The sequence below is a fragment of the Oncorhynchus mykiss genome, chromosome 5 (genome assembly GCF_013265735.2).
Source record: "Oncorhynchus mykiss isolate Arlee chromosome 5, USDA_OmykA_1.1, whole genome shotgun sequence".
Taxonomy (NCBI): domain Eukaryota; kingdom Metazoa; phylum Chordata; class Actinopteri; order Salmoniformes; family Salmonidae; genus Oncorhynchus; species Oncorhynchus mykiss.
This window is the reverse complement of record NC_048569.1, coordinates 38184891-38209603: the sequence shown is the minus strand read 5'-3', so window position 1 is coordinate 38209603 and position 24713 is coordinate 38184891. Positions and strand designations below refer to the sequence as shown.

Sequence of the window (24713 nt, the reverse complement as noted above, 5' to 3'; positions counted from 1 at the left end):
AGGTCTGTCCGTAATAAAGCAAGTCCTGCAGGCTCTAGTTTTGTCTAATCGTGATTATTGTCCAGTCGTGTGGTCCAGTGCTGCAAGGAAAGACCTAGTTAAGCTGCAGCTGGCCCAGAACAGAGCGGCACGTTTTACTCTTAATTGTAATCAGAGGGCTGATATAAATACTATGCATGCCGGTCTCTCTTGGCTAAGAGTTGAGGAGAGACTGACTGCATCACTTATTTTTATAAGAAACATTAATGTGTTAAATCCCAAGTTGTTTGCATAGTCAACTTACACACAGCTCTGACACACACACTTATTCCATCAGACATCTATTCACAGTCACCAAATACAAAACAAATTCAACAAAGTACGGTATTATATAGAGACATTATTGCATGGAACATCCTTCCATCTCATGTTTCTCAAATAAACAGCAAACCTGGTTTCAAAAAACAGATAAAGCAACACCTCACAGCACCTCTCCCCTATTTGACCTAGATAGTTTGTGTGTATGAATATATGTGTGTAGTTCTGTCCTTGAGCTGTTCTTGTGTAATGATGTTCTGTACTATGTCATTCTGTATTGTTTCATGTTTTGTGTGGTCCCCAGGAAGAGTAGCTGCTGCTTTTGCAACAGCTACATGGGGATCCTAATGACATACAAAATATATAGATAGGTGTTATTCTAACGGTTCCATTTCTAGATATTTCTATATTTTAAGTTTGGAATAGTGGTGGAACATTGTCTCAGGCCCCCTCCCTTCTAATTGGGTGTGGTTGTACTCCAGGGTTCTCCCCAAAGAATGTAAGAGAGGCACAGGAAATGGCAGTTAACATCTCTGAGTCCAAAGGCTCTGGGCATCCCCCCGGCCTTACTCAGCAGCACCATCTTGTTACAACATTCCCGGGGAAACGCTGTGCTCTGTAGTACCTGTGTGTTGGGTGCAGGCTGAGGGCAGTAGAGTGGAGGCGCAGGCAGGTACAGGCCCATAGGCACCAGAGCAGGAAGGCAGGAGGACAGGTCTTTGGCTGAGTCCAGTAGAGCCCCCAGGGGCTGGGACAACACATCTACACCAGCCATGACTGATGCCTTCAGGATCTCCTGCACGGAACCCTGCAACAACTCCACGTCCTCACCTTCCAGAGAGTCTGAAAGAGAGAGAGAGAGAGATGAGAATGTTAAAGGCGAGGAAAATAGAAAAGTGCATATGAGCGATAGAGACAGAGATGTGGAGGCAAACTGTACTGTAGAATGGAGGAGCAGAGGTCCCCCGTCGGGCACAACACACCTGTGAAGCTCTTGTAGCTCTCCTCGTCTCCTTGGGTCTCCTCTGACCTGGCCTTCCTGCCCAGTAGAGACTCCAGCTGACCTTGAAAGAGGCTCACAGGCTCAAGGGATGCTGGGAGATGTAGTTCTCGCCATCTGAGCCTGAGGTGGCAACAGACAACCATCAGAAACTCACAAAAGCTCATTGACTTAATCATCACAATCCACATACACGTCTCAGTGGGGAATTGATGAGCTGGCAGCTCTAACACGTACAGACAAACACATACTGACCCGGTGAAGTCGCAGTGCTCTGTGGAGTAGGTGGTGTAGGCCAGGCCCAGGGAGACTGCAGTCTTCCAGTCCCCCAGACGATGAGCCAGCCAGGTGGCCTCCGGCAGCAGCCCCCCCTGTAGCAGCAAGTCCAGGGCATAGCCCACCGTCCACACCTCTGACAGCTGCTGACCCCGCACCGCCCCCGCCACACCCTCCTGGCACAGGGGCACCAGGCGCCCTACACCTGGGGCTGGAGAGAGACATAGACATAGGAATAAACACACTGTCCAACACACTGGCCTGTATGGACCAATAATGTGTGTGTGTGTATGTGTTTTGATGGAGAAGTTTTTACCATGGGGGAGGTGTAAGGGAGGCAGTACATCCACACTGTGAGGGGGCAGGATGAGAAGGGGCTGGTTGGTGAAATATGAGGCCATGAACCTTCCCAGAGTCTGTACTACAGCACAGGCTGCCTCCCTGTGGACCTCTCCAGGCAGCCAGGAGCCAGGAAGAGCCTCCTCTACAACCAACAGATAAATAAAGTCAATGTCAACAAGCAACAATACATGACTTTTAAAACTGATACAGATACAGTCTCTTGGCATGACATTGAGCCAATTTGTATGAGTTTTGCATTTTAGCGCTATGTAAAGCCAAAAGTATGATTTTGGGGGGTAATCTCTTCCAATGAACCTGGATTGACCAAGATCCATACACACCAGTGTTGTGGGCACTATCGTCCCCATGTGGTCCAGCCTGATGGAGTAGCAGACGGGCCATGTGGTCCCCAAGCCCCTGGGCCTCTTTCAGACGGTACTGGAACAGCAGTCCATACAGCAGGGACAGCAACAGACGTGTCTCCAAGAACGCACTCCGAGGCCCATCTGGGGAACAGGAGGTGACACCTTTAGATTCAAACTGTCCCCCAAAACCACACATATCAACTAAACTATCCTTCTCACCTCTCTCTCTCTCTGCCCACAGCTCAGCTCTCCAAGTCTGAGCACTCTCTGAGTAGGAACCAAACAGGAAGTGCTGTTCCCCTGGGGACCCAAAACAAGGTTGCACATTTGAGTCTTCCCTTATATACAGAACCACTTCAATGTACAGAAACCAGACAACCCCCAACTTTATAGTGCTCACACAGGCTCCCGTTCATCCTACCTGTGTAGCTCAGCAGAGTGGGCCCTTCCTCCAGCCTTTCTCCAATCCCCTGTAGAGCTGTCTGGATCTGGGACAGGATGACAGACACACGGCCCTGCTCCTCCTCCCAGTCCGTACCGCTCCTACGGTACTTAAGCTCCTCCCAGTACTGCAGGGTGTGCCTGTACACTGCACGCCACGCTCCCCGCAATCTGCCGAGTCATAATGTCCGAGGGATATGAGAGAGAGATCAGACTAAAGAGCCAAAAATGACACTACGTTAAAAATCAATCACACGCCCACTCTCATGAATACACACATGCACAAGAGATTGACTCTACCTGCTAGAGGGCCACTGGGGGAGAGGCAGATCCTGTTGTGATGGCCCTCTTCCCTCCTCCTGCAGGAATAGCACACAGTAGACATCTGTGTGGGCACATTTCTGCTGGAGGCTGTAGGTGTGGTCCATACTGTGGGAGGTCAGCTGCAGGAGGAGCAGAGCTGTGGACAGGGTCTGGGAGGAGGGCTCAGAGCTAGCCTGGCCAGTCTGAGAGAGGTCAGGGGGCGAGGAGAGGAGCAGGCCCACTAGCTGTTGAGTTAGCTCCACAACCAAACCCAGGCAACTCCTCCCCCCTGTGTGAGGGGCACCCCAGGGGAGGAAAGAGAGAAGGGTTCTGAGGAGGTGGAGGAGGCGGGAGGAGAAGGGAATGGTGCTGTTCTTTCTCTTTCCCGTGTGGGAGCTGGGGATGGAAATTAGACGGAGGAGAGCAGCGAAGCGGACCGCACAGCGGACTGTGTACTTCAGCAGACGCTCTCTCTGCTCCATAACGCCACCTAATGACACACCCAGAGCCCAAGCTGTCAGCAAGCTGCCGTGGACCCCCCGGAGCTCAGGAGGGAGGGCTGGGGGACTCCTCTCTGAGTCTGCAGAGCTAGCATCAGGGTCAGGGTGAGAACTGGGGTCAAGATCAGCCAGGGTGTCTGAGAGGGCATGGAGGGTGTCGAACATGGAGGCAAACTCCAGCCGACCGTGGTCCTCCACATGTGAACCAGCGGGCGGTCCTTCAAGATCAGAGTCATCCTCAAACAAAGCCTAAGGAAACACACAAATTAACATTTACTATGACAAAGAGAAGAGAACATCGAGTGTGTGTGTGTGTGTGAGAGAATCAGCTGATGGACAGACCTGAACTCTCTGGATCAGCTCCCTGGTGTCCCCCAGGTCTCCCTGGTCCTGCAGGAAGAGGGGCAGGGTGGATGTAGCTGTGGCTGTTGGGGTAGGTACAGGTGTGGGCCTGGCTCTCAGCTCCTGCAGACTGCTACTAGGATTCAGACAGGATATGGACTCCAGCCACGCCCTGGCATGGGGCTGGGAAAAGAGAAGGTAGACAGCAGAAAAAAAGAGCAAACAACAAGAGAAATATACGGGCCCGTTGATCTTAGCTATTGACCGAATTAGTATTGAGCATTTCAGCAACTACACAAGAGCAAAACAATGAAATGCACTGGAGCCAATTACATTCAACTCCCTACCCTCTCCTGACCCCTCACCTGTGTTCGCCCCAGTGCCCGGCTGGCACTCTCCAGGCCCTGGCTGGTGTCGTGCAGCAGAGCCCTGAGGAGGGTGGCGGGGGAGGGCTGCTCAGGGACCCGCAGCACTGTGGCCATGTAGCCATCAGACACAATGAGGTAGGGCAGCCGTGGGTGCCAGGTCACCGAGTAGCGCTGTCTCAGGACATCCCGTACAGACAGGCTGGAGCTGGACAGAGGGTCAACCCCAGCCCCTCCGACAGAGACTGGAGGTCTGAGGAGAGATGAGGGGTGATAGTTAGAGATGATTGGGAAAGGGGAAAGTGAGGGGAGAGATTAATATAGGGTGGGGAAAAGCATCACCATTCATGAGTATATTATAGTAGTATATTAACATGCTTTTCAAGGGGACAGGCATGTACAGTGCATTCGGAAAGTATTCAGACCCCTTGACTTTTTCCACATTTTGTGACATTAAAGCCTCATTCGAATATTGATTAAATCGTTTTTCCCCCTCATCCATCTGCACACAATACCCCATAATGACAAAGCAAAAATGTTTTTTTATTTAAAAAAAAACTGAAATATCACATTTACATAAGTATTCAGACCCTTTACTCAGTACTTTGTTGAAGCCCCTTTGGGCCCCTTTGGAAGCGATTATAGCCTCAAGTCATTTTGGTTATGACGCTATAAACTTGGCACACCTGTATTTGGTGAGTTTCTCCCATTCTTCTCTGCAGATCCTCTCAAGCTCTGTCAGGTTGGATCTGGAGCGTCTCTGCACAGCTATTTTCAGGTCTCTCCGGAGAGGTTCGACCAGGTTCAAGTCCGGGCTCTGGCTGGGCAACTCAAGGACATTCAGAGACCTGTCCAGAAGCCACTCCTGCGTTGTCTTGGCGGTGTTCTTAGGGTGGTTGTCCTGTTGAAAGGTAAAGCTTCACCACAATTTGAGGTCCTGAGCGCTCTGGAGCAGGTTTTCATCAAGGATCTCTCTGTGCTTTGCTCCGTTCATCTTTCCATCGATCCTGACTAGTCTCCCAGTCCCTGCTGCTGAAAAACATCCCCACAGCATGATGCTGCCACCACCACTTCACCGTAAAGGCCTGATGGTGGAGTGCTGCAGAGATGGTTGTTCTTCTGGAAGGTTCTCCCATCTCCACAGAGGAGCTCTGCCAGAGTGATCACCTCCCTGACCAAGGCCCTTCTCCCCCGATTGCTCAGTTTGGCCGGACAGTCAGCTCTAGGAAGAGTCTTGGTGGTTCCAAACTTCTTCCATTTAAGAATGATGGAGGCCACTGTGTTCTTGGGAACCTTCAATGCTGCAGACATTTTTTGGTACTCTTCCCCAGATCTGTGCCTCGACATAATCCTGTATCGGAGCTCTATGGACATTCCTTCGACCCCATGGCTTGGTTTTTGCTCTGACATGCACTGTCAACTGTGGTCCCTTATATAGACAGGTGTGTGCCTTTCCAAATCATGTCCAATCAATTGAATTTACCACAGGTGGACTACAATCAAGCTGTATAAACATCTCAAGGATGATCAATGGAAACAGGATGCACCTGAGCTCAATTTCGAGTCTCATAGCAAAGTGTCTGAATACTTATGTAAATAAGATATCAGTTTATTTTATTATATATCTGCAAACATTTCTAAAAACCCGTTTTCGCTTTGTCATTATAGGGTATTGTGTGTACATTGATGAGGCATTTTTTTTTAATTTAATGCATTTTTAGAATAAGGCTGTAAAGTAACCAAATGTGGAAAAATTCAAGGGGTCTGAATACTTTCCGAATGCACTGTACCAACTATGTAGAAATAATCATCAGAAATGTCAGTGATTTGTTTTGTGTTTCAAGTGCCATCAAGCTAATGAGAAAGTGAATTATGTTTAGGAGATAGCTCAAGTGTGCTGTGTGGAGTATCAAGACCAACACGTGTTAACCCCTCAAATACTGACATGAGAAAAAGGACACAATGACCATGTTGGAAGAGGAGAGCGAAGAAATAGAGAAAGAGGATGACTACAGATGAGAGAGAAGAAGAAAGGAAAAGGAAGTAGAGAGACTAATGGATCAAAACAGATATAAAATAATCTAGAGTGTGTTCAAAATCAGTTTGACATTCTATGGCTATGGATGGACTGATTGATGAAGAGAGTATCACACTGATGGTATATTTCCTGTTGGATGACTTATGGAACACTTGAACAAATCCAAATTGGTCAGGGTGGCTACAATATGTAGGATTAGCAAAACTGACCATTCCATTTGAAATGGGTTGCTTATATGAATGGAATCATTCTCATGTTTACCTGTAAGTGACTAGCGGATGCAGGGGCAGGAAGTGAGCAGGGCCAAAGTCCACACTGCACCCTGAGGTAGACAGAGAGAGCAGCCCCCCCAGACGAGCCAGCATGAGGAAGGAGCCCCTCTTCAGCACACAGGCCAGGTAGAGCCCTCCCGCAGCCCAGCTCACACTGCCCACCCAGTACGACCTGCAAGATACAAGGGTGCCATCTTTATCATCTAAAGCACATACAGTGTCTACAGTACATACTCCCTGTTATAGTCGTGTACCTACCTCACGTATTTAGAAGGAATGACGAGTTTCTTGCTGCCACATCCCCCCAGTCCACTGGAGACAATCACAAAGTTCTGAGTGCTGACAAAGAGAACCTGCGTAGCCCTTGGGTCTCTTTGGTTCAGGACTACAGCTAACAGCAGGCCATCAGGGGAGAAGGCTGGCACCAGTGACCCCCTGGACCTCACCGGACGACAGGGTGGTGTGAGGCAGGACATGGGGTATGTCTTAGTGACCCAGCGTACACTGTACCCCACAGGACTGACGGAAAAACATACATCCCAATCAAAGATGTTCCAGATGAGCAACATGAGAACAAAGATCTTTGATTGTATTATGACAATAAAAAGGTATATAGAGGAGTGTAAATGCTCGAGCGGCAGTATTGACCCCTTGACCCTGAGAAGTTGTTCCCAGTCCACTCACCTGCTCCTCTGACCCTCCTCCCATTGGATCTTTAGGAAAGTGACACTTAGCTCCACCTCCGAGGTGAAAACAAAAGCTGACAAGCAGATATCGCCCACTGCCTGGCAGTAAAACAAGGAAAAGACCAGAAGAAATGATAAGGGCATGACAAACGTTCCCTAGGGAAACTAGTCAGACTTTTCCAACTGAATCATGTCTATCCCTGTGGACAGAGTAGTCCTTCTCACCTCCCCTCTGACGAAGATGCTGTGTTGAGATGCCTCCTTGTCCTTTGGGGATGGCAGAGCAGTGTTTCCAGGGTGCTGTATCTGTGCCCAGCGTCCTCTAGCAGTACCATCCCGTACCCCTGCCAGGTCACGCACGTCCACACACTCCCACAGGAACACCTGCCCTGTCACAGTCAACAGCAGCACCCGCATCCCATCCCCTGAAACTACCAGAGACAGGCACACGCCAGACCCTGTGTACATACCCACACATACGCAGTAAGTACATGGAGCTGTGTTGGCAAGCTTGAACATGACTTATTGTAACAATGGCTTGAGCACATACAGACCTTGTGCTGCAGTGACGAGCTGAGCTTCTGTCGGGACTGCTGCCACGGTCTTCAAGAAGTCTTTGTCCCTGCTCCATAAAAACATCTCTCCTGAGACCAGCAATCCGGCAAGCCACACACCTACAAACAGAAATGAATCATGGAAATGTATTTATTTCACCTTTATTTAACCAACAAGTTCTCATTTACAACTGCGACCTGGCCAAGATGGAGCAAAGCAGTGCGACACAAACAACACAGAGTTACACGTGGGATAAATCAAGTCAATAACAGTGTGTGCAAATGTAGTAAGATTTGGGAGGTAAGTGGCAAAATAATTACAATTTAGCAATGAGGATTACTGCCGTGTCTATGGAATCAAATGGTTTTGAAATGTAAAGGCCACTGAAAGTGTACCGTTCTGGGATGCGGCCATGGTTACCACCCTGGGGAGCAGGGGCTGCAGCTTGGGGGTCTTCTTCTTGGTGTGTCCAGACACCATGTTGATCTCACTGATCCGCTTGTCATCTAGCAGGAAAACAGACTCCTTCTCCTGGACAAATCAACCGTTTGATACAGTCACAAACTGCACAGATACTACCGTTTTGAATACTAGTCCATTTCATGTTCAAGCTGTGCAATCAAATGATTTGCATTATCTAGTGATGGATGTCAATATCTCTGTGTGGATGATTGACAGTTCAGTGTCCTCACCAATCCGAGCCAACAGAACCGTGGCCATGGTTTCTTCCGTTTGATGCTCGATGACAACACAACCTCCAGCTTCAGCTCCATCTTTAATCGATAATGTTAGCGTACTCCCTTGCTAGGTATTGATGGGGAAATCATCATGCACCATCTTCAAGCATCTCAGGTTGAGTTGATGTTCTGTAATGATAGGGACTTGCTAGCTAAACGAAATGCCGAGAAGCTATCACAGGTCAGATATCACACAAGTCAAATGGTAATAAAGTGATTTAGCTGGTAGCTAGCTAGCATGTATGCTACTTTGGCGTCAACAAACAACAAGGAAGTGTTGGCTGGCTAGCTAACGCTAGCTAGCTAATGCTAACACCGAACCAAAATATTTCCACTTAATCTAAATTGTAATCTCTAATGTCATTCAAATATTATTCTTGTTTACAATTAATGCAATAGTTCGACCTACAAAAATAATGAAAAATTTCATTTTAATACCATCATTTCGAAGAATTTCAAATTTCCCTCCGCTTTCTGTGTGGGGAGAGACATCCCCATGATCCTGACTCCTCCTGAGTAAAGCCACGGCGTTGCCTTGGAGCTAGGCAAAGCCAGAAAATGTTTTTTTTTTGTGCCAAATGAAAATAGCTAGCTATCTACTGACATCATGTGGCAAATATGGGTACTACGGCTGTAAAGCTGTGTTTGGATAGGTAGCGTTTATTATTTCCGTATTTTTTTCCTTCCTACGTTTCCGTAGTTGCCTCGTCTTTTCAGTGCATACACCACTGCTGTTATTGTCCACGCACATATATTATTTATTTAAAATGTTAATGTCTCAGATGTGGTAGCTAAATCAGTTTAGGTTTGTTACAGTAGTTGTTGCTGCGTCTGGATTTGGTGATATCGTTTTGTTGTCCTTTTCCTGGCAAGGATGTCTTTCAGGAGGTTAACAAAGCTGGTGTGTGGGCTTGCTGGTGGAACAGCAGTACTTGTGGCAATGGCTGAACCGAAAGGATATCCTTTTGAAAAAACGAAACATAACGAAAGTTCAAGAAAATGGACTGGTCTAGGTGTTCTCCAAGCAGCAGTGCCTCAGACGTGGTCACCAGGCCATGACCACACTGTGACTGCCAGTGGGAATGGCTGGGACAGTAACTGGGATAAGTAAGCTATAATTAGCCTAAATTAATTTCTCATGAGCACATCGCTCAGTAAAGGGAGTAAGATTGAACCAATCGAATCATTGATTCGTTGTCAATTGTCATTATGGGAATTTGTGTATGAAGTGAAACGATATGTTTCATAATTCCCTGATCTCTGCTTTTTCATGTGATTCATTTGTAAGGCGTGACCCCCTGGCACTCATAAATGGGAAGAAAAAGAAGGACAAAGAGATCACCAGTGAAGAACTGAACACAGAGGTGGAGAATAACAAACCCAAAGCGACTCGTCACATCTTCCTGATCCGCCACTCACAGTACAACCTGAATGGGAGTGTGGACAAGGAGAGGGTCCTAACCCCTCTAGGCATGTATATGAAGTGCATTGATTACAGTGTTGTAGCCATTTTTAAAAAGTATCAGTGAGGAGGCTGAAGTAAATTGAATCCAATAAAGCACTGATTGATTGATTGTTTGATTGATTTATAGGCAGGGAGCAGGCTGAGTACACTGGTCAGCGATTGGCTGCCCTGGGGTTGAAGTATGATGTCATGGTCCACTCCACTATGACCCGTGCCACAGAGACTGCCAGCATCATCAGCAAGCATCTTCCAGGTCAGAGACAACAGGACACCACTCATTCTAAGCTCGAATCAAAAGTACAGTACCAGTCAAAAGTTTGGACACACCTCCTCATTCAAGGGCTTTTCTTTATTTTTTACTATTTCCTTCATTGTGGAATAATAGTGAAGACATCAAAACCATGAAATAACACATATGGAATTGTGTAGTAACCAATTTTTTTTTTAATAAATCAAAATATTTTTTGAATTTGAGATTCTTCAAAGTAGCCAACCTTTGCCTTGATCACAGATTTGCACACGCTTGGCATTCTCTCAACCAGCTTCATGAGGTAGTCACCTGGAATGCTTTTCCAACAGTCTTGATGGAGTTTCCACATATGCTGAGCACTTGTTGGCTGCCATCTCAGTTGGGTTGAGGTCGGGTGATTGTGGCCAGGTCATCTGACGCAGCACTCATCACTCTCCTTCTTGGTCAAATAGCCCTTACAAATCAAATCAAACTTTATTTGTCACATGCGCCGAATACAACATGTGTAGACTTTACCGTGAAATGCTTACTTACAAGCTCTTAACCAACAGTGCAGTTCAAGAAGAGTTAGGAAAATATTTACCAAGTAGACTAAAATAAAAAGTAATAATAAAAAGTAACACAATAAGAATAACGAGGCTATTTACAGGGGGCACCAGTACCAAGTCAGTGTGCGGGGGAACCGGTTAGTTGAGGTAATTTGTACATGTAGGTGGGGGTGAAGTGACTATGCATGGATAATTAACAGTGAGTAGCAGCAGTGTACAAAAGATGTGGGGGTCAATGTAACTTGTCCAGTGGTGATTTTATTAATTGTTCAGCAGTCTTATGGCATGGGGGTAGAAGCTGTTGAGGAGCCGTCTGGTCCTAGACTTGGCGCTCCGGTACCGCTTGCTGTGCGGTAGCAGAGAAAACAGTCTGTAACTTGGGTGACTGGAGTCTCTCTCAATTTTATTGGCTTTCCTCTGACACCGTCTATTGTATAGGTCCTGGATGGCAGGAAGCTTGGCCCCAGTGATGTACTGGGCCGTTCACACTACCCTCTGTAGCGCCTTACGGTCAGATGCCGAGCAGTTGCCATAACAGGTGGTGATGCAACCGGTCAGAGTGCTCTCGATGGTGCAGCTGTAGGAACCTTTGAGGATCTGGGGATCCATGCCAAGTCTTTTCAGTCTCCTAAGGGGGAAAAGGTTTTGTTGTGCACTATTCACGACTGTCTTGGTATGTTTGGACCATGCTAGTTCATTGGTGATGTGGACACCAAGGAACTTGAAGCTCTCGACCCGTTTCTCTACAGCCCTGTCGAGGTTAATGAGGGCCTGTTCAGCCAGCCTTTTCTTGTAGTCCACGATCAGCTCCTTTGTCTTGCTCACAATGGGGGAGAGGTTGTTGTCCTGGCACCACACTGACAGTTCTCTGACCACCTCCCTATTGGCCGTCTTATTGTTGTCGGTGATCACGCCACCACTGTTGTGTTGTCAGCAAACTTAATGATGGTGTTGGAGTCGTGTTTGCCACACAGTCATGGGTGAACAGGGAATATAGGAGGGGGCTAAGTACACACCCCTGAGGGGCCCCAGTGTTAAGGATCAGCATGGCAGACGTGTTGTTGCCTACTCTTACCATTTGGGGGCAGCCTGTCAAGAAGTCCAGGATCCAGTTGCAGATGGACTCCTTAGCTTAGTGATGAGCTTTGTGGGCAGTATGGTGTTGAATCCTGAGCTCTTGTCAATGAACAGCATTCTCACATAGGTGTTCCTTTTGTCCAGGTGGGAAAGGGCAATGTGGAGTGCGATGGAGATTGCGTCATCTGTGGATCTGTTGGGGCGGTATGCGAATTGGAGTGGGTCTAGGGTGTCCGGGAGGATGCTGTTGTGAGCCATGACCAGCCTTTCAAACCACTTCATGGCTACCGACATGAGTGCCACGGGGCGGTAATAATTTAGGCAGGTTACCTTCGCTTTCTTAGGCAAAGGGGCTATGGTCGTCTGCTTAAAACATGTAGATATTACAGACTCGGTTAGAGAGAGGTTGAAAATGTCAGTGGAGACACTTAACAGTTGGTCCGTCCATGCTTTGCGTACATGTCCTGGTAATCCGTCTGGCCCAGCGGCTTTGTGAATGTTGACCTATTTTAAAGGTTTTATTCACATCGGCTACCGAGAGCTTTATCACACAGTCATCCAGAACAGCTGGTGCTCTTGTGCATGCTTCAGCGTTGCTTGCCTCGAAGCGAGCATAAAAGGCATTTAGCTCGTCTAGTAGGCTCACGTCACTGGGCAGCTCGCGTCTGTGTTTCAGTTTGTAATCTGTAATAGTTTTTAAGCCGTGCCACATCAGACGAGCGTCAGAGCCGGTGTAGTAGGATTCAATCTTAATCCTGTATTGACGCTTGGCTTGTTCGATAGTTTGTCTGAGGGCATAGTGGGATTTCTTATAAACGTCTGGATTAGTCTCCCGCTCCTTGAAAGCGGCAGTCCTAGCTCGATCCGGATGTTGCCTGTAATCCATGGCTTCTGGTTGGGTTATGTACGTATGATGAAGCCGATGACTGACTGATGTGGAGTCCTCCTCAATGCCATTGGATGAATCCTGGAACATATTCCAGTCTGTGCTAGCAAAACAGTCCTGTAGTGTAGCATCCGCGTCATCTGACCACTTCCGTATTGAGCGAGTCACTGGTACTTCCTGCTTTAGTTTTTGCTTGTTAGCAGGAATCAGGAGGATAGAATTAGGGTCAGATTTGCCAAATAGAGGGCGGGGGAGAGCTTTGTATGCATCTCTGTGTGTGGAGTAAAGGTGGTCTAGGATTTCTTTTTTGTTTGCCTACATTAAAGTAGGCAAACAAAAGTCCCCAGCCACTAGGAGCGCCGCTTCTGGGTAAGCATTTTCTTGTTTTGTTATGGCTTTAGAGTTGGTTGAGAGCAGTCTTCGTGCCAGCTTCATTCTGTTGTAGTAAATAGACGGCTACGAATAATATAGATGAGAACTCTCTTGGTAGATAGTGTGGTCTACAGCTTATCATAAGGTACTCTACCTCAGGCGAGCAATACCTCGAGACTTCTTTAATATTAGACCTTGCGCACCAGCTGTTATTGACAAATAGACACACACACCCACCCCTCGTCTTACCAGAGGTAGCATCTCTGTTCTGCCAGTGCATGGAAAATACCGCTAGCTCTATATTGTCCGTATCGTCGTTCAGCCACGTCTCTGTGAAACATAAGATGTTCGTTTTTGATGTCCCGTTGGTATGATAATCTTAATCGTAGGTCATCAATTTTATTTTCCAATGATTGCACATTAGCAAAAAGAACGGATGGCAGGGGAGTTTACTCGCTCGCCTACGGATTCTCAGAAGGCAGCACGCTTTCAAGGAATGGGAGACTAATCCTTTTCCTGCGTATTCACGAAAAAGGCGTGGCCTGTTCCAGTGAAAGCAGGATATCCTTCTTGTTAAAGGAAAAAGTTTCTTCCAGTCCGCGGTGCGTAATCGCTGTTCTCATGTCCAAAATATATTTTCTGTCATAAGAGATGGTAGCAGCAACATTATGTCCAAAATAAGTTACGCAAAAAGGAGAGATTCCAAGAACACAGGATGAGATGTTACTATCCTTTGTGCAAGCACTTCCAAGAGTTCATGAAGAGTGAGCTTGGTGAAATTTGGGGAGCACATCGTCAGTAGTGTACCTTTGGTTCCTGGGGTGTTTCGGCCTTTCACACTATACACCCTCCCCCAAATTCAAGGCACACTTAACCAGCATGACTTCCAGAGCATTCTGCAGCGATACGCCATCCCATCTGGTTTGGGCTTAGTGGGACTCATTTGTTTTTTTACCAGGCCAAACACATAGAAATACAAACATAGAACAAAAACATAGAATACCCACCCACATCACACCCTGACCAAAGTAAAAATAGAAACATACAAAGCAATCTACAGTCAGGGTGTGACATTGGGAGAATGTAAAACGTCAGCCATGTCCTTCGACGTCATCTTGGGGCTCTGCCTGGAGGTGTGTTGTGGGTGGGTATTCTATGTTTTTGTTCTATGTTTGTATTTCTATGTGTTTGGCCTGGTAAAAAAAACAAATGATTCCGTATGTGTTATTTCCTAGTTTTGATGTCTTCACTGTTATTCTACAATATAGATAGTAGTAAAAATAAAGAAAAACCCTTGAATGAGTAGGTGTGTCCAAACTTTTGACTGGTACTGTAATTCTAAGCCTCCAAACTGAACAGTACTAAACAACTTGTTTTGCTCTCTCTCTCTCTGCATTAGAGGTGGACAAAGTGAGCTGTGACCTGCTAAGAGAGGGTGCTCCCATTGAGCCTGTGCCACCAATCTCCTGGAAACCTGACTGTGTGGTGAGTGATCTGCTATCCTTAGTCCTGGAGATGGATACAATTACCCACTTGCACTTATTTTTCTTGTGCGATATTCACTTAAAGGCTTAACCGATACAAACCATTTAGCACTTGAGCTTCAAAGCAATCTGTTAAAGTGCTGTACAAAATTGGCTGTCAAACTTTCCCTCACACACTGTACTGGTGCTTTGGTTTCTGCAGTATCATGAAGATGGAGCTCGAATCGAGGCAGCCTTCCGTCGCTACATCCACCGTGCAGACAGCAAGCAGACAGAGGATAGCTACGAGATCATTGTCTGCCACGCAAATGTTATTCGCTACTTTGTGTGCAGGTTAGTCAAGTCATCAACAACATGCTAATGGAGTTGCATAGCTCAGCTAATTCATAGTGAGTGATTTGTCCTCGGTGAGGTGAACATTCAAGAGGTTCACAGATTACTGTGGAAAAACATGATCTACTTGTCAATGTTTAACACTGATAATATCGTCCCATGGTCCTGGTTTCCTGTAGTAATGCTTTAATCGGGACACATTTCTTTAGGCATTGATTGTGAGGTCAAATCTGTTATGGAACTGTTTCTCTTGGTTGATCCAGGGCTCTGCAGTTTCCCCCGGAAGGTTGGCTGCGGCTGGGCCTGAATAACGGCAGCATCACCTGGATCACCATCAGACCCAGTGGCAGGGTGGGACTGAGGATGATGGGCGACTCAGGCTTTATGCCTCCTGAAAAACTCACCCGTACCTGACACTCCTTCCAACACTGCTGGCCCCATGTAACCGGACCTTCTGCTGCCACCATTTCTCCTCTAAGATGGTTTTGCCCACGTTGGGAATCATTCTTTTGACTGCAGTTTTGTATTTAAAAATCATTTGTAATGTATTTTACAGACGGTGCCATTTCTTAGTAAATTGATTTGATAATGCTTTAATATGACATTTTATGAATAAACATGAGGAAATGTACTGACATATCCATTTGTGTATAGGTATACATTAAAACAATATAATTTAAAACTCTTAATTTATCTTGAATCAGCTAGTTAAGTCATTAACAATATAAAACAATTTTCATAAGAAAAAGCATCATTACATACTGTATCACTTTAGTATTGGGAGCAGTGTACACCATTAGGTAAATTCAAAGTGTAATCTGTAGCTATGCTATCTGGCAGAAGAGAATGCTTGCATTGAGGACATGCATTAGTGCAAATATCAGCTCAATTAGTTACCAGATAAGGTAATAGTGGCTTGCATAGAAAAGCCCAAATAGTTACATGAATGGAAACTAGCACAAAGGTAAAATAAGGACATGTAACCTGTTAAATGGCAATGTAGTGGTCTCCTGCCTGGGTTCTAAAGTCAGACTATAGACCTGATGTGGTGGCCAACATTCCCTGTTGTGTTTTCAACACCACATTCAGATTGTGGGACATGACATCCTGTTTGCTTGTGGTTCCCCTGTGTCAGGTTGGGGAGTGGAATAGGGTCCTGCAGAGGATGGTCTGGGAGTAACAGCTCTGGGTATTGGGGCCTGGGCTGTGAAAGCTGAGCCTGCTGGGAGAACAGTTTGGTGTCCCAGTCAAGCTTCTCCTTTTCGGGCTTGGCCAGCTGGAAATACAAAACAGCAGCATTAACCACCTGAGAGTTATACAACAAAGCAGGATCAATGAGTTAGCCAGAAACTAACATTTGATTTAATGGTTAGTTTAAAAAAAAGCTCAACTTCAATATGTTTTTTCTTTAGTTAAATCAATTAGACCATGCCCGTTTCAAACGCATCTTTCTACAAAATAAAAAATTACATCAGAATATTAAGACAAGTTAACTCCATAATCCTACTTTGTAGTATACCGCTCAAGAGTATCGAAGACCAGATACAGTTGATGTCGGAAGTTTACATACACATAGGTTGGAGTCATTAAAACTAGTTTTTCAACCACTACACATATTTCTTGTAAAACTATAATTTTGGCAAGTCGGTTAGGACATACTGTATACTTTGTGCATGACAAGTAATATTCCAACAATTGTTTACAGACAGATTATTTCACTGTATCACAATTCCAGTGGGTCAGAAGTTTACATTCACTGTGCCTTTAAACAGCTTGGAAAATTCCAGAAAATGATGTCATGGCTTTAGAAGCTTCTGATAGGCTACTTGACATCATTTGAGGTGTACCCGTGGGTGTATTTCAAGGCCTACCTTCAAACTCACCTCTTTTTTTGACATCATGAGAAAATCTAAAGAAATCTGCCAAGACCTCAGAATTGTAGACCACAAGTCTGGTTCATCCTTGGGAGCAATTTCCAAACGCCTGAAGGTACCACATTCATCTGTACAAACAATAGTACGCAAGTATAAACACCATGGGACCACGCAGCCGTCATACCACTCAGGAAGGAGACGCGTTCTGTCTCCTAGAGATGAACATACTGTGGTGCGAAAAGTGCAAATCAATCCTAGAACAACAGCAAAGGACCTTGTGAAGATGCTGAAGGAAACAGGTACAAAAGTATCTATATCCACAGTAAAACGAGTCCTATATCGACATAACCTGAAAGGCCGCTCAGCAAGGAAGAAGCCACTGCTCCAAAACCACAATAAAAAAGCCAGACTACGGTTTGCAACTGCACATGGGAACAAAGAAATATCCTCTGGTCTGATGAAACAAAATTAAAACTGTTTGGCCATAATGACCATCGTCATTATGGAGGAAAAAGGGGGAGGCTTGCAAGCCAAAGAACACCATCCCAACTGTGACGCACGGGGGTGGCAGCATCATGTTGTGTGGGTGCTTTGCTGCAGGAGGGACTGGTGCACTTCACGAAATAGATGGCATCATGAGGGTGGAAAAGTATGTGGATATATTGAAGCAACATCTCAAGACATCAGTCAGGAAGTTAAAGCTTGGTCGCAAATGGGTCTTCCAAATGGACAATGACCCCAAGCATACTTCCAAAGTTGTGGCAAAATGGCTTAAGGACAACAAAGTCAAGGTATTGGAGTGGCCACCACAAAGCCCTGACCTCAATCCTATAGAAAATGTGTGGGCAGAACTGAAAAAGTGTGTGCGAGCAAGGATGACTACAAACCTGACTCAGTTATACCAGCTCTGTCAGGAGGAATGGGACAAAATTCACCCAACTTATTGTGGGAAGCTTGTGGAAGGCTACCCAAAACGTTTGACCCAAGTTAAATAATTTAAAGGCAATGCTACCAAATACGAATTGAGTGTATGTAAACTTCTGACCCACTGGGAATGTGATAAAATAAATAAAAACTGAAAGAAATCACTCTACTATTATTCTAACATTTCACATTCTTAAAATAAAGTGGTGATCCTAACTGACCTAAGACAGGGAATTTTTACTATGATTAAATGTCAGGAATTATGAAAAACTGAGTTTGAATGTATTTGGCTAAGGTGTGTGTACACTTCCGACTTCAACTGTATGTCTGCTGACACAGCATAAAGAAACAGAATAGGTATCTATCTCACCTTAGCCTCTGTGAAGAGGGATAGGCCAGAATGGTGGTCTTCCACTTAGTAATGCAAGGGTATCTCTCAAGGTCAATCTCCATGTTATTCATTGCAGACAGGACCTCACTGTCCAACTTGGTGGGAAATTCCCTGCAAGAAAGAGTCAAATAACATTGGTTAGCATTTCCATTGGGCTACAAAGAAACATTTATTGTGCCAGTTTAAATTGCAACAGATCATTTTGACAGGTTGACTGATGTACAGTAAATAAACAAAGACTAGACTTACCCATCCATAAACAGTTCCTGTCTTCGTCTTGTAGGGGTGTCAGTCATCAGAATTGTGTCCTTAGCGGTGTCTCCTTCCGTTGATTTGTAAGATGCGCTAGAGGATCCCGAGTCTCTCCTCCTGTCTCCACCATCTCTGGGACCATCTGGGCCCTCTGAGTCTGAGCCCTCGTCTGCAGTCAGATACTCCTCAGAGCTAGGGTTAGAGAGCTCCTCCACCTGCCTCTTCCCCCGACTCCTCTCCCAGGTCCTCCAGAAGCTACCGTCCCCCAGGTCCAGGCCTTCTCTCCAAGGTACAGAGGGAGCCAGACATGCCTTCTCTGAGTCCTCCACAGTGCCAGATGCTACCTTTAGACTGGCTTTCTCAAACTCTGGCAGGAGGTTACACACAGGTGACTGGGAACTGTTCTCCACTGGTGCTGAGTTCTTGTCATTCAGGATGTGGTTAGACAGGGCATGGCTCTGGTGGTTTTTCTGCTCCTCTGAAATGACGGAAAACACATGAATTTGAGATTACTTTGGGATTTCCCTGTATAATTTCAAGCATGAAATAATATGTTATAACATGTTTGTAAGGTTGTAGATTTTCTATGGAAGTGCTTACCTTTGGAGGGTGTTGATGTTTTAAATCCACCACCGGTCTCCTCTGTCCTCCCATATTCTTCTCGGGGAAGCTCACTTCGGTCCTTCCTATCCAGATACTCTTCCAGCCTCTTCCATCCCTCCTCTGTAGACAGGTCAGTGAAGCTCTGAAGGAAGTCCCAGTACTCTGCCCAAGGATGCCCCATGCCATGTGCAATCTCCCTGTTGAGAGAGATCAGATCGATCAGAAAATATGCCAACTGTAGCCATTACATTTTTCCTTGACATGACATTCATCGATCGTCAGCAAGTTTATGGTTACTTGATAAAATGTGCTTGTTTGTTTCCTTAGAGTTTAGCCTATTAAAAGCTCACTGCAGTCAAAAACTATATTTGCCTATGCTTTACATATACACTGAGTGTACAAAACATTAGGAACACCTTCCTAATATTGAGTTGCACGTCCTTTTGCCATCAGTACAGCCTCAATTCGTCAGGGCATGGACTCATGTCAAAAGCGTTCCACAGGGATGCTGGCCCATGTTGACTCCAATGCTACCCAAAGTTGTGTCAAGTTGACTGGATGTCCTTTGTGCAGTGGACCATTTTTGATATACACAAGAAGCTGTTGAGCATGATAAACCCAGCAGTGTTGCAGTTCTTGACACACTCAAACTGGTGTGCCTGGCACCTCATTCCCTGTTCAAAGGCACTTCAAAATATGTTGTCTTGCCCATTCACCTACATACACAATCCATGTCTAAATTATTTCAAGGCTTAAAAATCATTTAACGCGTGTCCTCCCCTCCCCTGATTGAAGTTGATATAACAAGTGACATCAATTATGGATCATAGCTTTCACCTGGATTCACCTGGTCAGTCTATATCATGGAATGAGCTGGTCCTAATGTTTTGTGCACTCAGTGTATTTCCACACTATACGGTTGGAACAATATTATGAAAATTATGATAATGCCCTTTTAGTGTAAGAGCTGCTTGAAAAGACTCCCTGAAATTTCAACCTGTTTTTCCTGTGATGGTGGAAGCATTTTAATTCAAAACAATTACAGTAAGGTACTTCATTGTTCCCCAGAAATAATTTAATTTGACATAAAAACAGCTGCATTTGACCTTTAAAAAAGGTCACAGGTCCATTGTTCATTCACTCACCTCCCCACACGCTCTGCACCCCTGTCAGGGTCAGATTTGAGAATACGGTGGAAATACTCTGCTCGATCCCTGGGTGGAGTTCTCCATAGTCTATGGAACTCATCTGCCTGGAAGACCAAAACAGAAAATGGGTTTAGAGACAAAGGCCTGAGCCTCTATAGATGGATTATTTCATTGTACAATACTCCAAGCTATTGAGATTACCTTTGAAGGACTGAGGGGACCCACATATGCTCTCACAGTCATGACTGGGTCTATGGGACTCCCAGCCACTCCTGATCCCAGCGAATGAAAATCCACCTCCAGTGGGCTTGGAGACCATGGCAAACCAATCACAGGCTGGAAGCTGTTGTCTGTATCCCTCAGCAAGGGAACATAGCACCGTTCTGTCAGAAAAGGGTCAAAGTTAGCAATGTGTTCACATGTTGGCTTTTGCACATATAAAAAGGTTTTATAGCCATCATTGGCAAACATCTAAACGTACCCTCCAAATATTCCTTGATCTTCTTCTTTATGTCAGAGGTTTTGTTTTTCCTCTCACATATCACCTGTAAAGGCATTTATAAAGTCAAGTATTTAGTCCTGTAAATCATCTCTTTTCTGGCATGACATTCAGGGGACAATACACCTTACTGAAGAGAAATGGAATGCTTTACTAAGAGAAGGGTTTTAGTGCAAATTAAGTGGTTCTTCATAGCTGTAATGTGGCTTACAGTAGAGGGCTTCTGGTTGTACTTGTTCTGACGGTGTTTATCAGTGGCCGGATGAGAACACAGTACGTTGACCACGTCTGGACAGCCAAACTTACAGGCAAAGTGAAGAGGAGTTTCATTGCTCTAAAGGGACATCACACACATTCAGTACATCTCATGAATACCTTACATACACACTTTAACGCTGACAGACTATAATGTCTGTGTGCATTGTGCTGACTACCAACCCCCATTGTATTACACAGTTACGGTTCATAGACTGCAAGTTCTCACTGCTTTGTCAGGTGTGTTGAGGTACAGGTCAACGAGGTAGCGGATGCGTTGGTGTAACATGGCCTCCTGGTCATCGGGATACATGAGTCTCATGAAGTCTGGGCTCTCCAGAGTGTCCAGGAGGAGCTGGACCATCCCTGACTGGTTCTCTTTGGCCGCCACATGCAGGACGTTATAATGGCATCCTTCCTATAAAAAAAAAAACAGGAATACAGAGTTATTCTACACCAGAGAATGTGAGAATTCTGCTCCCATGGAAATGACAGAAACAATAATTATCTCAAATGCATACATGCACGATGGTGGGGTTGTCTCCAGATCCGATAAGGTAGCGTGGGTTGGCCCAGACCAGCTTGCTGAAGGCTTCCTTGTCCCCCTTCTCCACTGCCTTTCTCAGCTTGGCAGTCAGGTCCTGGGTGCGGGGGCTGCGGAATTCATTAGCCCTCTCCAGGTTCACAGGTAAAGTCCCTGATGCGGTAGGGCTTCCTGGGAGGACAAGGGTGTCATTGTATGCATGCCGGTCAACCTTTTTCTTGCTAATTTTACATGACACAAAAGAGGTGAATGATCCATTTAGCTTTCTATCTATATAGTAGCTCTATATTAGATAAAGCTATGCTATGAAGCAGACACACCTGTGTGGACTACAGGTTGCAGCGCTCCCTGGGGCCCGTCTGGTGCAGTTGTGCTGGCTACAGCTGGGCAATGTTCATTGATGCCTTTTGAGAATTTCTCAGCTTCCTCTCGTGTTGAGAAGGACTTAAACCTGGACTCTTTCATTGTCATCATGGCTCTCAGAGCTTTCTTCCTGTCCACATATACATGTACTTTGTCTGGTGGGGAAAACATAGTCATTCACCACACATTGAACTCAGAGACAATCTCTATCTTGCACTATTCATAGGATAAAAAGAGGTCATACCATCAGTGACCACTGACTCCTCCCAATGAGGACATACGCCATAGTAAACAAGGGGAAATTCTGGTTCATCCAATTCCTCGGTCTCTTTGCACTCCTCTGCTGGTGATTTGAGTTCCAGGGTGTGGTCTGCTTCTACTGTATCTGTTAAGGGTCTATTAGACTCTGCATTGGAGGTGCTACCTTCACCAGTCACCCCTCCATCCCCTCCCTGCTTCTCCAGGAGGGTTCTGGCCAGCTTCCTCTCAAAGATGGCTCTTGTAGTGGTGGTAAGGGGGCCACACTTCAGCCCTGCCCCGATAATCTCCTGTCGTAGCTGATCTGGGTTCAGGGTCTGCAGCCTGCTCATGACTTCCTCCATGTTGCTGTCACTACCTAGGATAAATAAATGTGGCATACCCAGAGAAGAGTCATGTTACAAATATACTCTGAAGAATATACTACTACTCATTCGCATCAGAAATGACACTTTAACTCGTCGTTCCTGGCCTTAAAACAGTAGATAACCAACAAATAAAATGTGTCATAGGCTAAAGATAAAATGTTATTGAACCACTCTGGCCACGTTCTCTTCAAAATCACATGCATAATTGGCAAAACGATGGTCTAAAACGGAATAATTACTACACGCCATTGTAGCCTACGTTTATATATTTTGGGATGTGGAACGATTCCATGTGGAGAATATTGTAACAATGTAGCTGGAGCACGTATTCTGTTTACCTACGCCTGTTATTTACCTATCGGGGCGCAAGCTCATTGGTCAATTCAAACAAAACGATGCCCCGCCTTTTCCAATATGACTCATAATACAAATAGTTGTACATTTGTAATAATGTATGATGTCATTACATTCAACGTGCTGCAGCTCTAGTGCATTTGCATTTACACAATCGATAGTTACATATGTATTATTTAGGCTACGATACGTACTTAGGATGGCCCAATTCTCACAATATCTGCCCCATAATCATTGGTTATGAGAAACTTATAGTGCAAGGGCTAGGCCATATATTCCCATTGAGGAATGTACTACAACAGCTAACTTTTCCCTAGCCACCCTAGCTAATAGCAGCTAAGACCTGATTCAATTACGTGCCAGACATTTATTTAACTTAAATGGACTCGTAAACGTTCTCGAATACACTCAGATAATATCTTACTTCACAAACTCGTGCTTGTCGTCCTCCTGTGGTGTACTCATTACGTCAGTCAACGGAAACCGTTTAAGAACCGATAGCACCAAAGGTTTGTATAACTAAGATAGTCGTTTCCAATGGGAACAAGTGAGTCACAGTGGGCAGAACAAACAAGGAGGTGATCAGAACCAAGCACGAGATAGCGAGATCCTATTGGCGCGTTCTAGCAAATATTTGCATATTTCCGTTAGGGAACGCCTACTCTGTGAAGTGCGCGTGTGCAATAACTAAATTCGCATTTGCACTCCTTCTAAACAACGCATTTTTTTTAATTTGGCAAAGGGTAAAGTCTACAAAACATTGTCCACTCTGTTCGAAAAATATTATAGTTTTGGGAACAGAAAACTGTACTGAGCTCAAATGTGTCATTAATAAGAACATTTGCAGAATATCGGCCAAAATCCATCTCGTTCCATCTTCTCCCACTGCCGGCCACTGGGCTTCCTCTCACTACCATATTTGGTAGTGATTGGAAACGCCATGCGGAAGCTTCGCATTTATACGTCCAGTGAAATATCTGCCTCATTGTTCTAGCTGTGATAGCACTGACCAAGCAAACAGCAAACGAAACGGGGAGGGACCTTCTTCTTCTTCTTTTTATTGGCGGACTATATCCCAAAAGGTGTATTGCCGCAACCTACTGGGTGGGGTAAAAACGTAGATACTTTAACGAAAAAAAGTAAAGGTACTCTACTTCGTCAAATGTACTCAGATCCCTACACAAGCTCGGGGGCCTGACGCTTCAAACACACCGATAGTGTCATTGCGATTTGGCACACCAAAATGACTTTATTTCCAATGAAACGCTGCGTTTGCCTTGCACCATTGCCTTGCAGAGGCACTTGCAGTCGTTCAGTGTGGTGTTTTTGTGCAAAATAGTATGCAGCATAATCTGGAAATGTATGCAACAAAAGTTCAAAAATACACCTTCTGATACCATTTCTGTCCAGCCATCTATGCATACAGTTTGAAGCATATGGTCGATAAATCCAACGTTTGCACCACACCGAATGCAACAATGCAACGCTGCAAGGCAAACGCAGCGTTTCTTTGGAAATTAATGTACTTCTTGTGTACCAAAATTCAATGACGCTATCGGTGTGTTAGACAGTATTCCCTGCAATGTTTCAGCCGTGAAAATCTTGGAGATCCAAGAATCTTTCAGCCGCTTTTACACTGATTTCCAGACCCTTAGATGTTTTGTATGTCTGACCTGTGCAATTATCACCTGCGCAATAAACGCAACAAAATCAACCTTCTTCACAATTAGATTTCTCAACTGACTGACATCCACAGACTGTTGGCCATCCACTACATTCATCATCTCTACTCGCTGCTTCGACAATTTTCACTGCCAATTTTCGACAGCCCTGATCCTTCCTAATTTGACCTTCACTCAGGGAACTCTGGAACGTGATTCCCATCACAATTGCACGACCTACCTGCATTTGACCAATAGAAACTCTCGTTTTCGTTGCAAAACATT

The 24713-nt window shown here is 45.3% G+C and overlaps 3 protein-coding genes across 6 annotated transcripts in view; 1 reads left to right on the top strand and 2 right to left on the bottom strand.

Annotated features, from left to right (window-relative positions):
- The window catches only part of cplane1 (ciliogenesis and planar polarity effector 1), a 29654-nt gene extending 20564 nt beyond the window's left edge, over positions 1-9090 (bottom strand). For 2 of the 3 annotated variants that reach the window (XM_036977440.1, XM_036977441.1), the window contains exons 1-18: positions 8958-9090; positions 8475-8648; positions 8178-8313; positions 7782-7901; positions 7453-7685; positions 7226-7326; positions 6800-7060; positions 6531-6713; positions 4232-4484; positions 3867-4049; positions 3022-3773; positions 2702-2892; positions 2500-2580; positions 2257-2421; positions 1890-2057; positions 1553-1784; positions 1281-1420; positions 923-1140 (exon numbers count right to left, since the gene is read on the bottom strand). In XM_036977440.1, coding sequence (XP_036833335.1) covers positions 923-1140; positions 1281-1420; positions 1553-1784; positions 1890-2057; positions 2257-2421; positions 2500-2580; positions 2702-2892; positions 3022-3773; positions 3867-4049; positions 4232-4484; positions 6531-6713; positions 6800-7060; positions 7226-7326; positions 7453-7685; positions 7782-7901; positions 8178-8313; positions 8475-8555 — 3498 coding nt within the window. In that variant the 5' untranslated portion in view covers positions 8556-8648; positions 8958-9090. The remainder of the gene's footprint in view (positions 1-922; positions 1141-1280; positions 1421-1552; positions 1785-1889; positions 2058-2256; positions 2422-2499; positions 2581-2701; positions 2893-3021; positions 3774-3866; positions 4050-4231; positions 4485-6530; positions 6714-6799; positions 7061-7225; positions 7327-7452; positions 7686-7781; positions 7902-8177; positions 8314-8474; positions 8649-8957) is intronic. The other variant, XM_036977442.1, reaches the window with a different exon arrangement.
- A 100-nt stretch (positions 9091-9190) lies between these two features.
- Positions 9191-15572, top strand: LOC110523764 (serine/threonine-protein phosphatase PGAM5, mitochondrial). Its single transcript, XM_021602757.2, has 6 exons — positions 9191-9626; positions 9808-9989; positions 10112-10237; positions 14517-14602; positions 14804-14934; positions 15198-15572. Exons 1-6 carry the CDS (start codon positions 9394-9396, stop codon positions 15346-15348), a joined length of 909 nt encoding a protein of 302 aa, XP_021458432.2. The 5' UTR covers positions 9191-9393; the 3' UTR covers positions 15349-15572.
- LOC110523762 (ankyrin repeat and LEM domain-containing protein 2) lies at positions 15512-23343 on the bottom strand. 2 transcript variants are annotated; one of them, XM_021602754.2, is made up of 13 exons: positions 23192-23343; positions 22032-22403; positions 21745-21942; positions 21402-21595; positions 21110-21298; positions 20837-20959; positions 20608-20671; positions 20328-20509; positions 20124-20230; positions 18976-19175; positions 18373-18853; positions 18103-18234; positions 15512-16210 (listed from the first exon to the last, which is right to left on the bottom strand). In XM_021602754.2, exons 2-13 carry the CDS (start codon positions 22387-22389, stop codon positions 16066-16068), a joined length of 2373 nt encoding a protein of 790 aa, XP_021458429.1. In that variant the 5' UTR covers positions 22390-22403; positions 23192-23343; the 3' UTR covers positions 15512-16065. The 2 variants fall into 2 exon arrangements, with proteins under 2 accessions (XP_021458429.1, XP_021458430.1); XM_021602755.2 differs by lacking the exon at positions 23192-23343 and adding an exon at positions 22673-22690 and having other exon boundaries at positions 15671-16210.
- Positions 23344-24713: the final 1370 nt, after the last annotated feature.